Source organism: Leucopleurus acutus (genome assembly GCF_964270905.1).
Source record: "Leucopleurus acutus genome assembly, chromosome: 6".
NCBI classification, from domain to species: Eukaryota; Metazoa; Chordata; class Mammalia; order Artiodactyla; family Delphinidae; genus Leucopleurus; species Leucopleurus acutus.
In genome coordinates this window covers 13837984-13859316 of record NC_139149.1, presented here as the reverse complement: position 1 = coordinate 13859316, position 21333 = coordinate 13837984, and the positions used below count along the sequence as shown (strand labels likewise).

Genomic DNA, 21333 nt, shown 5'->3' with positions numbered 1-21333 from the left:
TCTTTGGCTCATTCGTTGTTCAGGAGTGTACTAGTTTCCACATATTTGTGAATTATCTAATTTTCCTCCTGTTATTGATTTCTAGTTTCATACTATTGTGGTCAGAACAAATACCTGATATGATTTCAGTCTTTTTAAAATTGTTAAGATGTGTTTTATGACCTAACATATGCTCTGTCCTGGAGAATATTCTGTGACACATGAGGAGAATGTGTATTGTGCTGCTATTGGATAGAACGTTCTCTATATGTCTGTTAGGTTCATTTGGTCTAAAGTACAGTTCAAGTTCAATGTTCTCATACTGATTTTTTTTTGTCTGATCCATCCATGGTTGAAAGTGGGGTAGGGAAGTCCCCTACTGTTATTTATAAAGTTGTCTATTTTCCCTTCAGATATGTTAATATTTGCTTTCTGTATTGAAGTGTTCCATCTACCATAATTTTGAAATAATGATGAGTTTAAATTGTATTTGTAGAGTTCTTTCACAATTAAATTTGCGATGTGACATTGGTCATTACTGGTGACAAACTCACAGGTAGGCTAATACTACTGTGTTCCTGCTCACATTCATACTTGAAGAAAATAGCAACTTTCAGTTAGAAGTTGGTGACCATTAAAACAAATAATTTTCCCACCCAAGTTTACTATAAATTCATGGCCCAAGTCCAGGGTTTCCTCCATGTCCCCTCATATCTCAGACTTGTAAAGGAGCTCCCAGGGCACCCACCCAATCTTAGGGTCCCATTCACTGTCATGTCCCACTCCAATCCCACCCTCAGAGAGCAGGATTTCAGTGTTCATTCATTCAGCAAACATTGAACACAGCTCTGTGCCAGGCCTTGGGACAAATGGTGAGATCCAAAGTCAAATAAGATGAGGTCCCTGCCTTTAAGCTGCTCGTCATCTACTTAAAGAAGAGCATCAGAGACACCATCCCAAAATGCAAAATGTAAACAAGCACAGGAACATGTCTACCCTTCCTGGTAATCGGATAAACCCGGTGATGCTGAGGTTGGGTCACTCCTGGGTAGTAACACCAGCCATTACATAATCCTTTTGAGAAGACGTATGGCCCTGCATAGCATCGATCACAGAAAGTCCATACCCTTCTTTCTCAGCACTCTCACGCTTGCAAATTTGTACCAAGGAAATAACTCAGGACAAAGGACAGAGTGTGGAGGGCAGAGGTCCTTTCCTCTCCTTTTCTGGAGGCTGTGTCCTCCTCAGGAAGGGGCTGGGTCTTGTTCAGCTTGTGCCCCCGTGCTCGCACATGTTAATACTCATAAAGCCCTGTTGGGTGAATGTGGGACCCCCGTGCAGCTCCAGCGGACAAGAGAGGGAGCTGGTAGGAGGGGCAGTCCAGAAGCCCTCCACTGATCAAGTTCCTGTTTTCTCTTCTAGCCACCAGAACATCAGGAGAGATGGACAAGCCACTCATCAGCCGCCACCTGGTGGACAGTGACGGCAGCCTTGCCGAGGCCCCCAGGGAGGTTCCCAAAGTGGGCATCCTGGGCAGCGGGGACTTTGCCCGCTCCCTGGCCACACGCCTGGTGGGCTCCGGCTTCAGCGTGGTGGTGGGGAGCCGCAACCCCAAACGCACGGCTGGGCTGTTCCCCTCAGCAGCACAAGTGACTCTCCAGGAGGAGGCAGTGGGGTCCCCAGAGGTCATCTTTGTGGCTATGTTCCGGGAACACTACTCCACACTATGTGGTCTCAGTGACCAGCTGGCCGGCAAGATCCTGGTGGACGTGAGCAACCCCACACAGCAGGAGCACCTTCGGCACCATGAGTCCAATGCTGAGTACCTGGCCTCCCTCTTCCCCACCTGCACAGTGGTCAAGGCCTTCAATGTCATCTCTGCCTGGACCCTGCAGGCTGGCCCAAGGGATGGAAACAGGCAGGTAGGTACTGGAGGAATGCCAGTCACATAACAATAAATGTAAATGGCTAACTTCCATTGAGGGCCCTTGGTGTACCAGGCTCTTTATGTACATTATCTCAGCTCATCTCACAGCCCTGCAAAGTTCCATTTTACAGAGCAGGAAACTGAGGCTCAGAGATGTTAATGAACTTACACTAGGTCTCACAGCTTGGTGAGCTGGGATTTGAACCCAGTTCATAGGAACCTGAAATCATGTTCTTTCTTCTATGGTAATTTGATTTCCAAGAAGACAAGGAGGAAAAGGTTGATGGTTTTCTTTTTACTATTTGGAGTCAAGAAGAGGAGAGATTTTGCTTTTAGGATTGCACTTAGAAAGAAGAAGGTAACACACTCATGTGCCAGGTCCTAAGGAAGCAGGCATGTCCCAAACTTTATCTCATTTATTCCAGGGGCTTCCAAAAACTGCGTGGATTTCTCAGAATAGTCAACAGTAGGTTTTTCTGAGGGTGGAAAATGGCTCCAGAAAACAGCCATTGCTGCATACTGTTGTTGGCAGGAGGAGCTCTAACCAAGACAAGGTGGTCTTTTTGTTTGTATTTTTGTCGGGTTTTTTTGCGGTACGCGGGCCTCTCACTGCTGTGGCCTCTCCCGTTGTGGAGCTCAGGCTCCGGATGCGCAGGCTCAGCGGCCATGGCTCACGGGCCCAGCCGCTCCACGGCATGTGGGATCTCCCAGACCAGGGCATGAACCCGTGTCCCCTACATCGGCAGGCGGACTCCCAACCACTGCGCCACCAGGGAAGCCCGACAAGGTGGTTTTTAATGCCAAGAGGCAAACTGTACTTGCCTCAGGGAAGCATGCCAGGCTCCACATGTGTTTGAGAACTTCCACCAATGAGTCCAGCTCAGATGCCTTCTCTGCCCAGTTCCATGCCAGGCTGTGGGGAGCCCACAGGTACCCAGCCACCCCTGACTGGAGGGCCCTCCATGCAGCCTGCGTCTTGGGACTCCTACATTTGGACAGGCAAGAACAGTGGGGGAGTGTAGGGTCGCAGGGCCTGGGAGGGAGCAGAGCTAGAGGCTGGCTGGGGAAGACTTTGAGATCAGCCTTGGCCTTTGCCCTACCTTAAGTTGTCAGGCACAGGGAACAGGAAGGGCGTTCCAAGCTGAGGGGACAACCCGCAGAGGCACAGAGGTGGGGAACAGTGTTCCCAAACGATGTCCCCACATGGGGACAATAGTACCTACATGCAGGCTTGTGACGAGGCTGAGGGTTCACACGTGTAACGCCTGGCACATAGCGGGTGCTGAGTCAGTGTTGGTAGACCACCTGACCACAGCGGTGTCAGGAAGACCCATGGAGTGTTCAGGGATCAGAGGACACCCGTGGGCCTGCGTTGGGGCTCGTGGAGGGGAGCAGTGGGCTACGAGGCTGGGGCTGGCTTATGGAAGGCCTTGTGTTGAGGGCTGTGAGGGGCCAGAGGACATGGTCAGAGGGGACACTTCTGGACTGAGGGATGGAACTGCAGCCACAGCTGCACTTTCTGGGCCATATGCAAAGCCCAGTTGCTGAACGACCCCCAGGGCAGGCCACAGTCCTTTGAGGCACCTACTCCAAGGGCCCCCGGGGGCCGCCTAGATGGGCGTTTTGCTTGTGGAGGCTGATGGCAATGAACTGGGCGAGATGCTCACTGTTGGGTGAGCGTTGGCCGGTTTCCTCGAGAAGCAGGCATTGCTGGGCCAGAGACTAGGAGCCCACAGGGAGCCGAGGAAAGGCCCCGGTCCGGGATGCAGGGCCTCCTTGTGCTCCAGCCGTACCCTTACCTGGCAGATCGCTGGGCCTCAGTTTCCTCTGCTGCTCCGTGAGGAGCTTGGCCAAGATGCTCTCCGAGGCGCCGCTCAACCATCCGGGGACCCCACCTGACCCCCCCCACCTTCCTCCCCGCAGGTGCCCATCTGCAGTGACCAGCCAGAAGCCAAACGCGCCGTCTTGGAGCTGGCGCAGGCCATGGGCTTCACCCCCGTGGACATGGGGTCCCTGGCCTCGGCCCGGGAGGTGGAGGCTATGCCCCTGCGCCTCCTCCCAGGCTGGAAGGTGCCTGCTCTCCTGGCCCTGGGGCTCTTCGTCTTCTTCTACACCTACAACTTCATCCGGGATGTGCTGCAGCCCTACCTGCAGGAGGGCAAGAACAAGTTCTACCAGCTGCCCGTGTCCGTGGTCAACACAACGCTGCCCTGCGTGGCCTATGTGCTGCTGTCGCTGGTGTACCTGCCCGGCGTGGTGGCGGCGGCCCTGCAGCTGCGCCGCGGCACCAAGTACCGCCGCTTCCCCGACTGGCTGGACCACTGGCTGCAGCACCGCAAGCAGATGGGGCTGCTCAGCTTCTTCTGCGCCGCCCTGCACGCGCTCTACAGCTTCTGCCTGCCGCTGCGCCGCTCCCACCGCTACGAGCTGGTCAACCAGGCCGTCAAGCAGGTACGGTGCTCGCCTGCTTCCTGCCAATCACAGTGCCGGGGTGGGGGCGCCCGTGGGTGCAGCCCGCCAGTTGTCACCTGCCGATCCTGCCCGGACTGGATCACGCCCACATCCTGCTGTCCGAGGTTTGGCGTATCAGCGAACAGAACGTGAAAAGCGCTCTGCCCCCAAGCCAGGGAGACTTAAAGTGCAGCTGTGAGTTACAGAGGGTATGTAGAAGGTAGCGAAGTGCTAAGGAGGAAGATCAAGCGGGGGGTGGGGGGTGCAGTATTAAAGGGTGGTGAGGGAGGCCTGGCTGAGCGGGGGACATGTGAGCCCAGGTCGGAAGGACAGGAGGACAGGAGCTGTCTGGCACCTTTGAGGATCGGCAAGGAGGCCCTCTTGGTGGAGCCAGGGGACGGGGTGGTGGGCGGGGCCTGAGAGGCGGAAGCCGCACCAGAGAAGCCTTAAAGGCTGAGGAAGGGCTTGGGCCTTAGACTTGAAGCCGAGCAAAGGTTTTGAGTAGAGGAGTGATGCGCCCTCTGGGGTTTTAACTGGCTCACTCTGCTGCCGGATGGAGAACAGACAATCAAAGATCAAACGCACATGCTGGGAAACCAGTTAGGAGGCTGTGCGGGAACCCAGATGAGAGGCCACGGAGGCTTGGAGTGGGCTGGGAGCAGCAGAGAGGCAAGAAGGTGTTGAAGGCGTATTCTGAAGCCAGGGTACACAGAACCGCTGTAATAGACATGGGGTTCATGAGGTGGTGGAGGACGACTCTGGGTTTTCAGCCTGAGCACCTGGAGGGATGGAGTTGCCATCCCCTGAGACGGGAAAGGCTGCAGGAGCATGTGGGGTTTTTTTTGTTTTGTTTTGTTTTGTTTTTGTTTCTGTTTTTGCGGTACGCAGGCCTCTCACTGCTGCGGCCTCTCCCGTTGCGGAGCACAGGCCCCGGACATGCAGGCTCAGCGGCCATGGCTCACGGGCCCAGCCGCTCCAGACCGGGGCACGAGCCCGCGTCCCCTGCATCGGCAGGCGGACTCTCAACCGCTGCGCCACAAGGGAAGCCCAGCATGTGTATTTTGAGGGGGTGGAAGGGCACAGTAATTATTCATTTAGGAAAGCCGTAGGGGGCTCTTTTGCCAGCAGGATTCCTGGGAATGGAGGGCTTTCGGGTCAAGCCAGGCGGTATCGCAGGCAGCATCCCCTGGCACCTGTACCCACAGAAATAGTCCCCCCAGATGCTTCCTCTGGGTTTACAAGCTCACGGGGCCTGATTCTGAGTCCCAAGCTGAGGTCTGCAAGCAACCCTGCCTTTATTTTCCCCAACCTGCTTAATTCCACCTCTAGCCCTCAGCCTCTGGCCTGGTGCGAGGGTCCTACCCACTCCAGGACACTCAGCCGCCCAATGAGACGCTTCTCTTCTACCCCTGGTTCCAGCTGCCGTTTTGTTCTTGCTTGGGAAGCAGGGATCTTACTGAGGCTGGGCCCTCCCCAGGTACCCCCACCATGCGGCCATCCCCTCGGAGGCCTGACCACTTCCCAGAGCAGAGCCAGGAGGCAAGGCTGGGCCACTTCCTGGGAATCACAGACCTCCGCCCCTGTTCACTCTAGTTCCTGCTTCCTTGCTGGCAGCTCCTCAAATGCCCTCGTCATTCCCCACCCACGGACACCTGGCACCATTCCATCTGTAGGCTTGGGCTTTCATAAGAGAAAGGAGGAACCCCAGACTTCAGGCAAAGCAGCAAGACACCTGCTGGAAATGAGAGAGAAAAGGAAAAAATAATAGTCACTAACGCTTAAAAAGTGCTTAGTGTGTTCCAGGTACCATCTAAGAGCTTTACATACCCAGTGTGAATTCATTGAACTCTTATCCCTATAAGGCAGGTGCTGTACTACCCTTATTTTACAGATGATAAAACTGAGGCACAGAGAGGTTAAGTAACTTGGTCAAAGTCACTCAGCCAGTAAGTGGCTGAGCTGGGATCCAGGTCCAGCCAATCTCCTCCAAATCCGTGTTCATGCCCGTACTGCTTTCTACGGGGAAAACAAGTCCAAATTAACAGTTGAATGAATGATCCCAGAACTCATTCATTCGCTGAGTTCTACTCTACCGGGCCCTGAGGCCAAGGGCTGAAATCAGACAGTCTCGTCCCTCTCCTTAGCTGGCGTGGGGTGGCGTGGAGGCCTGCAGGCCAGAGCCCTAGACTCTTGTCCTCCAGCATCACTGACTGGAACAAAGAGCTTGACCTTAATAAGCAAGTCACAACCCCTCTTTGGTCTTCAGGGCCCTGGTGTAGATGGAGGTCTCACCCAGTGCTAATGTTTTTTGATGCTCTTTCATGATATTTTCTTACTCCTAAGAAGAGTCCGCCTGCTGGGCAGGAAGCTCTGCGTGGCTCCTCGGAGAGTGGAGCAATGTTTGCTGCCCAGGAGGTGGCGGGTGTTTCAGGCAGTGGATGGGGAAGAAGGTAATGCCCCCTCCCCACTAGAGCACAAGGCAAAACCCCTGCCCCTCCTCCCCGTGCCCACCCTCTGACTGCCATTCTCCAAATTCTCCACCCTGCCAAGGCTCTCCTTGATATTACATTAATATCGTTTTGCCATGATGCAAATACCAGGGCACATTGAGGCCCGTGTGTGGTAATTTTCCCTGAGTTCCAAAGCCCTGTAAGGCTGCAGGCCCCCGTGGAGGTTGCCAGGCAACCATCGCTCCCACAGGACGGGATCAGAGACAGACAGCAAGGCCTGTCAGGCAAAGGGGCTGAACCTTGTTCTGCAGAGTTCTGGAGGGCAGAGCCAGGGCTGATGCGGCTTGTCAGGGAGGCGCGTGGAAATGGGGGGGAGGGATTAACAGAGCAGAGCAGCCCAGAAGAGGGGTGGGCGGCCAAAAGGTACATCAGTGGCGCCTTAGAAACGCATGTCAAGATCAAAATCCGAAATCAAATAAGGATCAAAGAAAGTGTTTTACCCACACACTGTGTTCTCCGCCCTGTCACCCCAAATCTAGTCCAGGCTGTCAGAGAGAACCGTCTAAATCTCACATCTGAGCCTCCTGCCCTTGGGCCCTTCAGCTTCGAGCTTGCAACCTACAGGGAAAGGAAACCCCACACGGGGATGGCAGCGTTCCATCTCTTGTTGACGAGCGCTGTCCTGGTCGTGCTCGAGGCAGCCAGCTTGATTAGCTCTGAACATGAGAGCGTCAGGAGGGGAGTGGAGAGCTGTTTCACCCACGTCCCAGTTTGCCGTCTGTGACGCTGGTCGCTGGGGAGCCCTGAGAACAGCACTGTAGTTCAGTCAGTTGGGTGAGACTCCCACAGGCTGCCGAAGGTGGCCGGGAGCCAGACGCTTATGCAGGTACCTCATCCCACCCCTTCCCAGTGTCGCGGCTGAGTGGAAATATTAGAGGAAAAGACAAGACATTTTGCAAGCAGATGTGGTGTGTGTAATCGTCCAAGCTCTGACTTGGGACATTAACTTCCTGATCTTACCAAAATGCAGAAGGGAGCGACGAATGAAGTATATTTGAAGGACAAACAACTTACAACTCGGGGATGACCCACTGAGCGGCCGTCGTTAGTGCAGGGAAGGTACGAGTTAGAGTTAGCCTTCTCTGGGCTCAGTTACGTGGGAGACCCCCCGCCCCCTGCAGGGTACCGTCGGCCCCGCCTTTCTCATTAGTGCTGACATTCGCTTGGCACACAGCAAAATCGCAGGATTTTAGACGTGACCTCTTCCAGCTCTGTCAGTGGAGAAGCGGAGGCCCAGAGATGGAGCTGCCCAGAGTCTCACAGGACTCATGGTCAGGGTGAGACTCCTGGTCCTTTTGTGGCTTAAAGGCACCAGTGAGAGCCAGCCTGCCCTGAAATAGAACAGAGGCCCTCGTTTCTCTCAAATTGCAGGAAAAGTACCCAGTGGATGGCATTTTCTCAGTTCCTTTCAACGTTCTCTCATAAGCCTTTCAACCATTTTTGCTCAGACCACTAGATTCATTTTTAATATTATACCTTCTAACTGCACTTGGGTTACTTTTTTCCTGCTGAAATAGTTTCTCAAAAACCTGTATGAGTCACTCTGTTTTGCAAAGCAGAGACCTCCCTACTAAAGCCTAGTCACATATCCTAATGGAAATGCTGTTCCTTGTTGTGTGGGTAGAATTGAAGCAGAGGTGTTTCCTGGTGTTTCTCAGAAAACATCTTGACGTCCAGGAACTCTGCAATGCGGTCTAGTTCGGAAATGATGGTTCTGACAGAAGCATCTTGATAAAAGCTCTTCCTTGTGTGCACGGTACGAGTGAGCGTTGGCCAGGCTGAGGGGGAAAGGTGGGGCTGAGGTGCAAGGGGTCTCTGAGTGGAGAGGGAGGGGGCAGAAACCTCTGGGCCTGCAGGGGCTCCCCCATTGGTGCGTGCCTGGGGCTCACTGGGGGATTCCAGAACTCTGTGAGGGCAGGTGTCTTTGCTCTCTGCAGCCCAGGGCCTGGCACACAGTAGGTGCTTATGAAGCCCCTACTGTGTGCTGGGTGCTTCGTAAGTGCTCATGGGCCTGCTTGGCGAATGGATGTCGGCCTCTGTTGCCTGGCAGTGGTTGACTCAAAGCTACATTCCTCAGACAGAAATGGGGAGCTGGGTGGGAAGATGGGAGCTGGGGGCTAGTTAGGAAATGTTGAGGGGTTTGGTGTATGTGTGTCTGGAATATGAGCCAGTGACAGGGGCAGCTTGGGGGACCAAGGATCCAGGGTGAGACAGGCTGAAGGTAGCAGAGGCAGCAGCCTGTCTGGCTGAAGGGATTCTGAGTTAAGAGAGCGCCTCCTTCCTGCTGGGGATTTGGGCACCAGAAAACCTTGTGAGATGGTCATATTTGAAGGTTCTTTATGTCTTGTCAAATTCTCTGGCTCCTTACTCTTGGATCATGACTGTTCTGGTCGACTGGCCCCAGACAGATTTGTGAAAGCCGTGGGGAGGGAGGAGCTTTGTCTTCCGAGCCAGCTGCCTGGGTCCTGATCTCAGCTCTGCCATCTCCTAAGTTGTGTGTGACCATGGAAAGGTTACTGGATCTCTGTGCCTCATTTCCCTCATCTGGAAAATGGGGACAATAGTGACCTCTGCCTCATGGGGTTGCTGTAAGGCTCAGGTGAGCTGATACCTGAGAAGTGCTTAAAACAGAGGCGGGCACACGTTACACGGAGTGGAAATTTGGAATGTTGGTCATTACTGCGTTTTTCCCGTCCTAAATTCCTTGCTCGCCCAAATCCCAGGGCATCGACCTTGGCCACAGTGTTCATGGTTTCCTTTCCATCCACACCAGGTCTTGACCAATAAAAGTCACCTCTGGATCGAGGAGGAAGTCTGGCGGATGGAGATCTACCTGTCCCTGGGAGTGCTGGCCCTCGGCACGCTGTCCCTGCTGGCTGTCACCTCACTGCCATCCATCGCAAACTCACTCAACTGGAGGGAGTTCAGCTTTGTTCAGGTAAAGTAGTTCTGTCTCTGCTGGTGAGCCTCGGCACGGCCCTGGCCCTGCCTCTCCTGTGCAAGCACCTTCCCACCCACGCGCCACCTGGGCTTTCGTAATCTGTGCAACAGAACCGTCCAGTCAGGTGCCCGGGCCTCCCCAAGCCTGGCAGGCTCACCCACGTCTCCTGATAAAGGGATGAGCTCATCCTCGTGACACCGGGAGATGCCAGATTTAGGCATGTGTAAAAGTCAGACAGCAGAATGCTGAACCCTGGACTACACATTCTCAGTATCTACAATTCTCGGGCTTCCCAAACAAAATCCCATAATACGTAGTCACTGGACGTGTCGCTGATCTGTCTGGGCAGTGAGCCCTTGGGTGAGCCAAACTGCCCAGCCAGCACCCTCAGCTGAACCCGGCCCTGTTGTTTCCTTTAACCTCTGGTTTCATGCAGGGTAGATGGGAGGTGAGATTAGGACCTTCAGTTTATAGGAAATAAAACACAGCATTTCCCAAAGGACACCATTCATACTAAAAAGGACATGTAGAGTCAAATAAATCTGGGAGGGCTTCCCTGGTGGCGCAGTGGTTGAGAGTCCGCCTGCCGATGCAGGGGACGTGGGTTCGTGCCCCGGTCCGGGAAGATCCCACATGCCGCGGAGCGGCTGGGCCCGTGAGCCGTGGCCGCTGAGCCTGCGTGTCCAGAGCCTGTGCTCTGCAATGGGAGAGGTCACAACAGTGAGAGGCCAGCGTACTGCAAAAAATAAAAAATAAAATAAATAAAATAAATCTGGGAAAAGATTTGCTTCCCGCTCAGCGAGTCACAATGCACTTTGGCACATCAAGTACTGTCTACAACAAGCAAACCTTGTTAAGCAGACTTATTTCAGTATTGGCGTCCTCCCCCCACCCCCATTTTTCTTTCACTGTCTACACTCCACAGAACACTTTGGAAGATGCTACTAGTGGCAAAGGTTCTTTATGCATTCATTCACTCAGTGTTTATTGAACACGTACTGCATGCCCAGCATCATGCTAGACCTGGGATGCAAGAGGGAACGAGACAGGTATAGCCACGCTTTAATTATAAGGACCACTGGGGCAGGGACGTTTTTTACATTCCTTTGGCATCTCCCACTGTTCTCCACACAGAGCACGTGCTCAGCCCCCAGGTGCTGGCAGATTAACTCATCCCCTCCATTGATGGGTGCTGACTAATACTGGGTTCTGCCATCCATATGGTATCAGGGCAGGGAACAGATATCACACCCACCCCCGATGTCAACAAAAAATCTGTCCCATATCTTCTCTGTGCAGCAAGGACACAGGACGGGATTCCAAGAGGGACACCAACAGGGCAGTGCTCTTATGTAATCCAATTAATTATCCCTCACTGGGGATGCATGCGTACCCTAGAACAAACAGAGTTGTGGGTTTTTTGGGGTTTTTTTAAGTGTGTCTGTTTCTGAATCTCACTGGCTCTGCTCATCTCGGAAGGTCTCTGGAGGTGTGCTCAGGCCTGACACATGCCGGCAAAAGGGGGAAGAAAGAATTTTATTTATCTGCCACTAATCCTCACGTGTCGCACACCCAAATCTGGGATTTTCGTGTTCCTGCCTGGAGTATGCTGGGGTGCATAGTTTATCCACAACTAAAACAGACTGCAGTTCGCTCCCCTCACCGGAAAGTTGCTCCCTTAAGCAGCTGTAGATTACAAGCTCCAGCTCCAGCTGCCAGAGAAAGCCGGAGAATTTGGTTTTGTTAGCAAAAGCTGACTGCGATTCAGCAGCTGTTCTACTTTACATACTGAAGAGTCGAAATACAAATAGGAAAGTCCTTATGCTGCTGCAAGAAGAGGGAGGTGGAAAGCCGAGAGATGGGTAGAAAGACAGGGTTTTACGTGAGGAAATCAAATGCCCACATTCTGTCCACAAATGCTCTATCTCCCTGGAGTGCTGATACAGAGGAGGAACCGGCACATCCCAGCTCTGTAACCATTAGCAGATCACGTGCGCTCCCCGAGCCTCACTTTACACTCTTGTAAAATGGAGTTCGTTCCCTACAGATGTGTTGTGAGCCACTGTGCAAGATTACGTGTAAAAGAAAAATACAAAGCAATTTGCTGTGGTTCTCGGGGCATGTAGCCACATTTCCATGATCTCTGACTAAGCCACCCATTTCTGAGTCAGTAGGAGGCAGCAAGAGACAGGCAAGAGACTCCCACCCAGAGCCGCAGAATGGTCCGGGGCAGTGTTTGCAAACTGCAGTTGCCACTTGTTGGTGGGTTATGAAATCAATTTTTGTGGACCACAACAAGCTTTTTTTTTTTTTTTCTTTGCGGTACGCGGGCCTCTCACTGTTGTGGCCTCTCCCGTTGCGGAGCACAGGCTCCGGACGCGCGGGCTCAGCGGCCATGGCTCACGGTCCCAGCCGCTCCGCGGCATGTGGGATCTCCCCGGACCGGGGCACGAACCCGTGTCCCCTGCATCGGCAGGCGGACTCTCAACCACTGCGCCACCAGGGAAGCCCACAACAAGCTTTTTAAACATGAAATAGAGTAGAACGTCTCCAAAAATGTCAGAGTTCTTTACATGTTCTAAGCACAGACATTTTTTCAGTTGTATCAATTCAGTAGTTATATATACATATGTGGGCATACTTCATTGTGTACTGGGCAGTAATGAAAATGTGATTCTTAATGTGAGCCGCCACTGAAAAGTTTGACGTCACGGAGCTCTTGGAGAAATGCAGATACCCAGGACTACCCTTGACCTGTGGACTCCGATGCCCGGGGTCGGCTCTGGAGTCTATTTTTATAGGCTCCTTGGGTGACTTAAGTGCACGTGATGCAGTATGTGACAATCTCTGGGGTGGGGGACGCAGGCTGTGGAGCCAGCAGACCTGGGTTTCAGTCCCAAGACCACCACTTACCAGCCCTGCACCACTAGACAGTTCCTTAGCGTCTCCAAGCATCTGCATCCTGACCTGTCTGTATCCACCTCCTGTAGTCGTTGGGAGGATTTGTGCTGACGACATGTATACATGCACCCAGTAGTGGCTGTACAGGTTTTGAGGTGAGCTGCAACCTTCTCCTGTAAGGTGAGCGCTGCTTTAGAACAAGGAACTACCTGGACCCCATTTCCTTTCCCAGCCACGAATGACTGCGACAGGTCACCGGGGCTTAGAAAGTGGCTGTGGAGACACCGTGGTTCTCAGTGGGCCTGGCCTGACCCCTGGGTCTGTAATGATTTATTGAGCTAGAAAGCCATCAAAACAGGGTGTGGATTCCACAGACGTGACTTGTGCTTGCGTGTATCCTTTTGTTCCTGAGGCTGTTTTCGAAGTTTTTAATTGGGGGTTCTGTTTGTCTGGGTGTTTCTGTTCCTACTGTTTTGGTTTGCTTTCAGCTGTGCTAACTGCCCCTAATTAAGCCAGTTAAACATTCTTAGATTGCCAAATACCCAGGTGGGTGCAGCTCCCCTGGACAGAGAAATTAGTGTTCGGCTCTTAGCGCCTTGGTTCTGCCCCATCGTTCGAGGAGCTTCCTGGGGCCTTGCCCACTCCTGCCACCGGCCTGAGATAATAACAGAGCCCTGTGCTGACCCCAGCTTTGTAAGCAATTGTCCAAAGCCCCTTCCCGCCACGGTAATGGATCACCACCGGCGGCCACCAACAACCTGGCTGTTTCTGTTTTGCTAACAAGCTTACATATAATAAAAATGGCCCTAGCTTGTTGTGGGCGTTATTAATTGCCCCGTGAGGATGCCTCCCTTTCTTTTGGCTTCCTTTGACTGTTATGGGATTTTAAAAATTGTTCCCAAGGAGAGAGAGTTTTAGGGAAACAAACTTGCTGGAATCATCCAGGCTTCCCACTGGGAGTGGAAAGTCAGAAGGCCCTTTGTTACTGGCTGGTCTTTGGGGCCTCCTGCCATCTGGAATCACACGGGGTTCTGGATGGCAAAGGCAAGAGGATATATGGGCGGGAGAAGGTCTTCATACTCTCCCAGGGCAGGTCTTGTTTGCCCAGCACAGTCCATCGCTCTCCAGATTAGGGCAGGGGACAGTGGTGAACATGGGCCAAACACTGGAGCCCCAGGGCAGGTCACTGAGGGAGGTGCTGAGGCCTTTCTGGGGCCACCAGGACTCAGTTCCCAGGCCTGGGTGGCTTCTCACTGCTGCAGCATCTGGGAGAGCTTCACGATGCAGAGTGTGAGCCCGTTCAGGCCCTCGGTGGGTCTCTGTCTAAGGAACAGAAAGGACCGGGTCCACCCCAATCAAATAGCCTGGGCAGAGGGACCCTGAAGACTTCTGAACCTGAAGTTAGAAGGGCTCAGGTGATAAGAGTCTCCTAAATTAGTGGTTCTTAGTCCTGTCTGCATGTCAGCATCATCTCTGAGCTTATAGAAGCTACCATGCCTGAGCTCCAATCCCTATCCAATTTAATCCGATTTTCCGGGACCGGCGCCTGGGCATTAAGATTTTCCCCATGCTCCCCAGATGATTCTACCACGTAGCCAGATTTGCAAACCACGCCTCAGGCCGCTAAACTCTCAGGGGTAAAAAGGCACGTCCCAGCCATCTCAGCAAAGCCCAGTAAATTCGCCTGAGTGAGGGGAGCAGCAGTTTGGGACTTGGAAGCTGGTTGGGGAATAACAAGGTGGTTGTCAGGCTAGTTCAAGATTTATTCCTGATGGTCAATGCTGGGGCCTTTACTCCCCCCAATTTTTTTTTTTTTTTTTATGGTACGCAGGCCTCTCACTGTTGTGGCCTCTCCCGTTGCGGAGCACAGGCTCCGGATGCGCAGGCTCAGCGGCCATGGCTCACGGGCCCAGCCGCTCCGCAGCACGTGGGATCTTCCCGGACCGGGGCACGAACCCACGTCCCCTGCATCGGCAGGCGGACTCTCAACCACTGCGCCACCAGGGAAGCCCCCCAATTTTTCTTTTTATTGTGGTAAAGTAACATAACAAAATTTATCACCTTAACCGTTTTGAAGTGTGCGGTTCAGTAATATTAAGTATATTCACTTTGTTGTGCAATCATCACCACCATCTATCTCCAGAGCTCTTTTCATCTTGCAGAACTGAAACTCTGTCCCCGTTAAACACTAACTCCCCATTCCTCTCTTCTCCCAGCCTCTGGCAATTACCATTCTACATTCTGGGCCAGTGATTTTTACTACCTCATGCAGGCACCTTATATAAGTGGAATTATCCAGTACTTGTCTTTTTGTGACTGGCCTATTTCACTTAGCATGATGTCCTCAAAGTTCATCCATATTGTAGCCTGTGACAGAAGTTTATTCTTATTTAAGGCTGAATAGTATTCCATTGTATAGAGATACTACATTTTGCTTATCTGTCTGTCAGTGGACACTGGGGTTGCTTCTACATTTGAGCTATTATGAATAATGCTGCTGTGAACATGGGTGTATAAATAACTCTTCAAGACCCTGCTTTCAGTTATTTGGGGTGTATGCCAGAAGTGGGATTGCGGGAGCACACGGTGATTGTATTTTTAATTCACTGAGGATCCTCCATTACCATTTTCCATAGTAGCGGCACCCTTCTACATCCCCACTAGCAGTGCATAAGGGTTTTAATTTCTCCACATCTGCGCCAACACTTGTTTTCTTAACAGTAGCCATCCTAATGGGTGTGAAGTGATTTTGATTTGCATTTCCCTAACGATGAGCGATGTTGAGCATCTCTTCATGTACTTCTTGGCCATCCATATATCTTCTTTGGAGAAATTTCTATTCAAGTCCTTTGCCTATTTTTGAATTGGGTTGTTTGTTTTTGTCGTTGTTGAATTTAAGAGTTCTCTGTACAGTCTGGATATTAATCCCAAATATTTTCTCAATGCTGGGGACTTTTTTAACCCCAGTCTTCATTTTCAATAGTTCAGAACTTAGAAAAAGTTGGTGTAGTTCAGAAGTTGCTACGAGATTTGGAATCTTGATAGACACGTCTGGAGGTGACAAGGATTTGGTTACACGTGATTCACAGTCCAAGAGGCTTCCATTTGGGGGCTGACCTTTTGCACATGACACGTGAAGTAGCCGTGGATAGGAGCATAGAGCCGACCATGGCCTTTCCCAACAGGCTGTGCTGAGCCAGGAAGTTGTTAAGGATGTAATAAACATATCCTTAAGTGGTCACAAAGCCAAAGAGAACCAGAGATGGCTAGGGAGGATAGAGACTGGGGATCTTGTGGCAGCTAGCATTTTGTTTAGGGTCAAAAATGTTATACTTGTGAACCTGTCTATGAACTTGTATGTATAGCCATTATTATTTTTAGTAAAAGCATGACAAACAATTCTTCTGAACCATGTTCTTGCACTTACTGAGGTTCACCACCCTGGTGTTTATACTGGAGAAGGTGTAAGCAGCAAAGCGACCCTCATGCTAGGGAGGACTGAGGATGAGACATGGTAGCAGAATCAGACCCACTTAGAGCCGTGTCTGGGGGGAGTGCAAACAAGACAGTGTCCCCCAGCCAAGCCCCTGGATTGATGCTGACAGGCTGGGCTGGAAGGAAACCCAGGAGGCCTGATTACAGTTTCTCTGTGGAAAGCTCAAGACCAACCCGTAAAGAGCACCCTGAGGTATCGTCATGCTGCCACGTTTCAATTAAACCCTTGCAGTGTCTCGTTGGAGAAAATGCGGATGTGTTCATCGCCTGATGGGTCACTGCTCTCTTCATTCCTTGTGTAATAAACACAGGTCTCTCCCGCCCGGAATCTCTTGGTGCCCTGTGCCCCTCCTCTCGACCCTCCACGAAGTCCTAACCCCGGCTGCCCTCTGCTCTGCACCACTGCCTGCCGGGTCTGGGGGCTGGAGAATGCTGCATCTATACAGCACTTTCCCTACAATTCTGACTTTACTTTTGTAATCACTTCCTTCTCACTGAGACTAATTAAGCAACTTGCTGAGGGTCACAGTGTCAGTTGAGACTAGCGCCAACAGTAGAATCCGGAAGGCATCATTTGTAGTTTGCAAGAAGCCCCACGTGCAAAAGATTCCCAGAGGCTAGAGTTACAGGTCATCACTTCCTGGCTATTTTCACATCACACTTCCCATAGAAAGTCATGATTGTATAGCACTTGGGGTGACAAGGAGCTGCTCATGGCTGGAAGTGACCCACAAAAGCCCACACCTGGCTCAAGGGGCAAGATGCTCTGCCGCTCGACGGCTTGGACCATTTCCATTTGGATCTGTGACGGTCTTGATCTCTCCAGCATCACTAATCTCCTTCCGGGCAGGAGAGTAATCCTGGCGGGGTTTGTACCTGGGGTGTTCATAGCTCAGAGCATGGGCAAGAGGTGAGGGACCAGCACCCACAGAAAGCATCTTTGTGATGCTGTGGGCTTGATATACAGCGTCAGGGCAACTAGCCTGCAAGCCCTTGTGAGTCACCTTCACTATTGGTGCCAAATCCATGTGCCAAGTAAATTTTTCCTTTGTGTTTATTTTATTTTATTTTTTTTCGGCACGTGGGCCTCTCACTGTTGTGGCCTCTCCCGTTGCGCAGCACAGGCTCCGGACGCGCAGGCTCAGCGGCCATGGCTCACGGGCCCAGTCGCTCCGCGGCATGTGGGATCTTCCCGGACCGGGGCACAAACCCGTGTCCCCTGCATCGGCAGGCGGACTCTCAACCACTGCGCCACCAGGGAAGCCCCTTTGTGTTTATCTTTAAACCAACTTAAGATCCACTCACTTTTTACCTGGCTGTATCTTGTGCCAAATATTATCTCTGAAATTATGATTTTGATATGCTAGCAGACACGTGACTCTGTACACATGAAAAGATACACAAAACTAGTAACATGTTTTTAAACTTCTTTAAATTTAATTCCATCTTAAGTCCTCTGGCAGCCACCAGAGTTATGAATAATACAGTTTGGAGAAAAGCATTGGGTTTTTTTGTTTCTGTTTTTTAATAAATTTATTTATTTTTGGCTGCGTGGGGTCTTTGTTGCTGCGTGTGGGCTTTCTCTAGTTGCGGCGAGCGGGGGCTACTCTTCGTTGCGGTGCGCGGGCTTCTCATTGCGGTGGCTTCTCTTGTTGCGGAGCACGGGCTCTAGACACGCGGGCTCAGTAGTTGTGGTACGAGGGCTTAGTAGTTGTGGCACACAGGCTCAGTTGCTCCGTGGCATGTGGGATCCTCCTGGACCAGGGCTCGAACCCGTGTTCCCTGCATTGGCAGGCGGGTTCTGCACCACCAGGGAAGTCCCCAAGCATTGTCATTTTATAGCATTCTTATGAATCAATGAGTCCTTATATACTTTGACGTATGAGCATTGTTCTCTTGGGGAAACTGAGGCTCAGAGAGTTTAGACAGTAATAAGATCACACAGAGAGTGAGTGACGGGGCTGGGATTTGAACACAGAGCCCCACTAAAGCTGCCCTCCTTCCTTCCCCTCTGCCAGATAAGCAGACGAGCCATTGGTAGGATCGCTGTGTCCGTCCTCGCCCTGGCCCTCATTCTAGCCTTCTTTTCTCCGGCAGTCCACTCTGGGCTTTGTGGGCCTCGTGCTGAGCACCCTGCACACGCTCACCTACGGCTGGACCCGCGCCTTCGAGGAGAGTCGCTACAAGTTCTACCTGCCCCCCACCTTCACACTAACCCTGCTGGTGCCCTGTGTTGTCATCCTGGCCAAAGGCCTGTTTCTCCTGCCCTGCTTCAGCCGCAGACTCTCCAGGATCCGGAGGGGCTGGGAGAAGGATGGCGCCGTCAAGTTCACGCTGCCAGTGGACTGCGCCCTGGCCCAGAAGACAAGCCATGTGTGAGGTGCCTGACACAGGCACCTGCCAGACACAGGCAGGACAGTGCCCAGAGTCTCTCAGGACTTCTCGCCTTGATCATGCAGGACAGCAGAATTACACACGGATTGGTGGGTTGAGGTCTGAATTCCTGGGACGTGTGTGGTAATATTCAGAATGACACACCTGTGTGTGATATGTATGTCCATATGTATTTCATATATATAACAGGATTTGCAATTATACTTACTTAGCTAAAAAGTTGAGTCCCTGAGATTTCAACCTGTAGATTTAAAAGCAAGTGTCAGATGTTAGGAGAACAGCAGCTCACACTACTGTGACATTGACAGAGAGATGCACAGATGTTTTGCACAGAAAAGGCAGTGAGAGGCTCGCACTTTGGTGGCTTCCATCCATTTGTGCACCTCCCCGCCTGCCCCTTTTTGCTACTTTCCCAAGGCTTTTGCAGAACTGGGGCTCCAAGGTGGCAGGACAGACAGGAGCTCTGCCCGGAGCCCAATTTGGGTGCACAGGGCTGACGAGTCACCAGTGAGCAGGGGGTGCAGCTCCTTCTTTGGCTGCAGCAGGAGGCCAGGCGGGATTGAGGGCACTGGGGGTGAGCCTGTGTCTGTCCTGGGTGCCACCTGAAGGTCCATCCTTTGCCAGGTTGGGGGATCGGAAGGGGGAGGGATTGGAGCTGAACGTGCTCCCCCTAATTCTCCCGGAGCTGGGAGATCTTTTTCTGAAAGTCAGAAGTCACCACGGCAGCTGCAAATGGATCCTCCTGTGGGAGTGTTGAAGTCACCTCCTTGCCAGAACCACTAATGAACCCTGTCTTGAGAACAAGTGTAATTTCTTTCCTTCCTTTAAGTTGGTGATGCCCGTTCTTTAAACCGCTGTGCCTTCTCACCTTGTAAATCATTAGTTTGAATGTCTCCCAGGAAGGCCTAGAGCAGACCCTTTAAAAGTTGGTTCAGGGGGAGGGGAAAACAAGACCCAGAGCGCTGAGCGTGACAGCCCCACCCTTCTTGGGACCCCATCCAGAGGGCTGAAGGATGGTTTGTCCTCACTGAACTGGTTCTGTGGAAGGACACTGGGGACCTCTTCAAATACCTTCTGCTGCTACCGGGCAGAGAGCCTGCCTTCCAAGCACCCTGAAAACCACACTGGCTCCAAGTTCCTCCTTATTCAGGGTTATGTTTCAAAATAGCTGGAAGGGTCTTTTCCTCCAAAGCCACAAATCTGAAACACTGCTGCTCCAAAGCACAAGAGGCTGCAGGACGTGTATCCTTGAATCACATGCCATCCCTCACTGATTCCTACTGAAACTGTTTCTATTTCCCCTGTAGAGAGAATCAGCTGTTCTCAGCTGGGCCCCCAGCCCATGGCAGCATCAGGATGATGTGTCATCTTTGAACACAGAGGGGTGCGGCCCTGATGGAGGACATCAGTGAGACGTACCCAGGACGGGGGTGTTGGTCACGCTTATGTTCTTAGGTCTCCTGGGCCAGAGGGCATCTTAGGATGGAATAGAGGCAGCTGGCAAAAGCTGACCCAAGAGCGCCACAGGAGAGGATGCTCCTGCCTCCCCACAGAGACTGCACTAGCTCATGGCTGTGAAGCACATTAGGGTCCTTTAGCGAAAAGGGAAAAGAGCCAAGTGCAAGCATATCTCATTGGGCCAGTGACTGATGGAGGCGAGGCAGTGCAGGCAAAGCTGCCTGCTTCCTGCAGATGTGTTCCATCTGCAGCTCAAAGGCTGAGCGGCACAAGCTTGCCTCCCAGATGGGCCCTGATGGAGTGGCAGCCTTGGCCTCAGAGAGGCTTGCTGGAAAGGAGGCAGGGAGAACATGGGCAGCTGGGACCCACCAAGGATTATCAAGCCCAGTCGGTATTGGCTGCCCTTTTTCTCTGGCCCTCCCCAGGCCCAGGATGTTTCCTTATACCAAAGATGCTGACACAGAGCCAAGTTCAATGTGCTCCCTTCCCTTCCCCGCCCACCCCCTGCCGCAGGTGCTCCTCAGGAGGGGACAGGTGCAGCAGAGGACCTGGCCACCCCCAAACTGGACAGTCAGCTCATGAGAGGCAGGGTGGGCTGTGTGCTTGGCCTTGACCTGGTTTCTGCTGCTGTCCCCTACCTCATCAGGCAGCTGGCAACAGCACCCCCATGAGAGCAAGTCACTCCCTTACAGCCTGGGAAATTCTATGTGCCTCTGGGTACAAAAGTGCCTGAACCAAAGTGCTCTGGAAACCCTAAATGCCATGGTCTGAGGTTGAACGTTTAAAATCTATGCTACTGGAACTGTTTGTGTATTTTGTTTTTACCTTGTAGAGCTTGTCGGAGAAGCAGCAAAAATAAACACCTAACTTCCCGTGAATTTCAGGCTTTTATTTCCGTTGCACTGATCACCTGCCCATTCATTCGTTCGTTGGCCTGGCGAGCCTTCTGATTGGCGTTTGCTCTGAGTCAGGCAGCGTGCAAAGTGAGCACAGAGTGATCTGGGCTAGAGCTCACCTCTGAGGAAGGGACATGCAGACCTGCAGAGACAAGGCCAGTAAGGATATGGACGAGATCCAGGTGACGAAGTGCCAGGATATGTGAAAGGAGTACCAGGAAGGCTTCCTGGAGGGAGCAGTGTCTGTGCTGTGGTCTGAAGGCTGTGGCTTTAACGTAGGTTACAGCAGCAGTGCCTCTCAAACTGTCATGCGCACAGGAGTTGCATAAGGATCTTGTTCAAACACACGTTTGGATTCATGGCTCAGGGATGAGGCCCGAG

General features: G+C 52.2%; 1 protein-coding gene across 4 annotated transcripts in view; it reads left to right on the top strand.

Annotated features, from left to right (window-relative positions):
* Positions 1 to 20926, top strand: part of STEAP3 (STEAP3 metalloreductase) — a 48224-nt gene extending 27298 nt beyond the window's left edge. For 3 of the 4 annotated variants that reach the window (XM_082841341.1, XM_082841344.1, XM_082841342.1), the window contains exons 2-5: positions 1402 to 1901; positions 3830 to 4357; positions 9641 to 9805; positions 18302 to 18691. In XM_082841341.1, coding sequence (XP_082697467.1) covers positions 1402 to 1901; positions 3830 to 4357; positions 9641 to 9805; positions 18302 to 18583 — 1475 coding nt within the window. In that variant the 3' untranslated portion in view covers positions 18584 to 18691. Of the gene's footprint in view, positions 1 to 1401; positions 1902 to 3829; positions 4358 to 9640; positions 9806 to 18301 lie in introns of all 4 variants that reach the window. The other variant, XM_082841343.1, reaches the window with a different exon arrangement.
* The last annotated feature ends 407 nt before the right edge of the window (positions 20927 to 21333 follow it).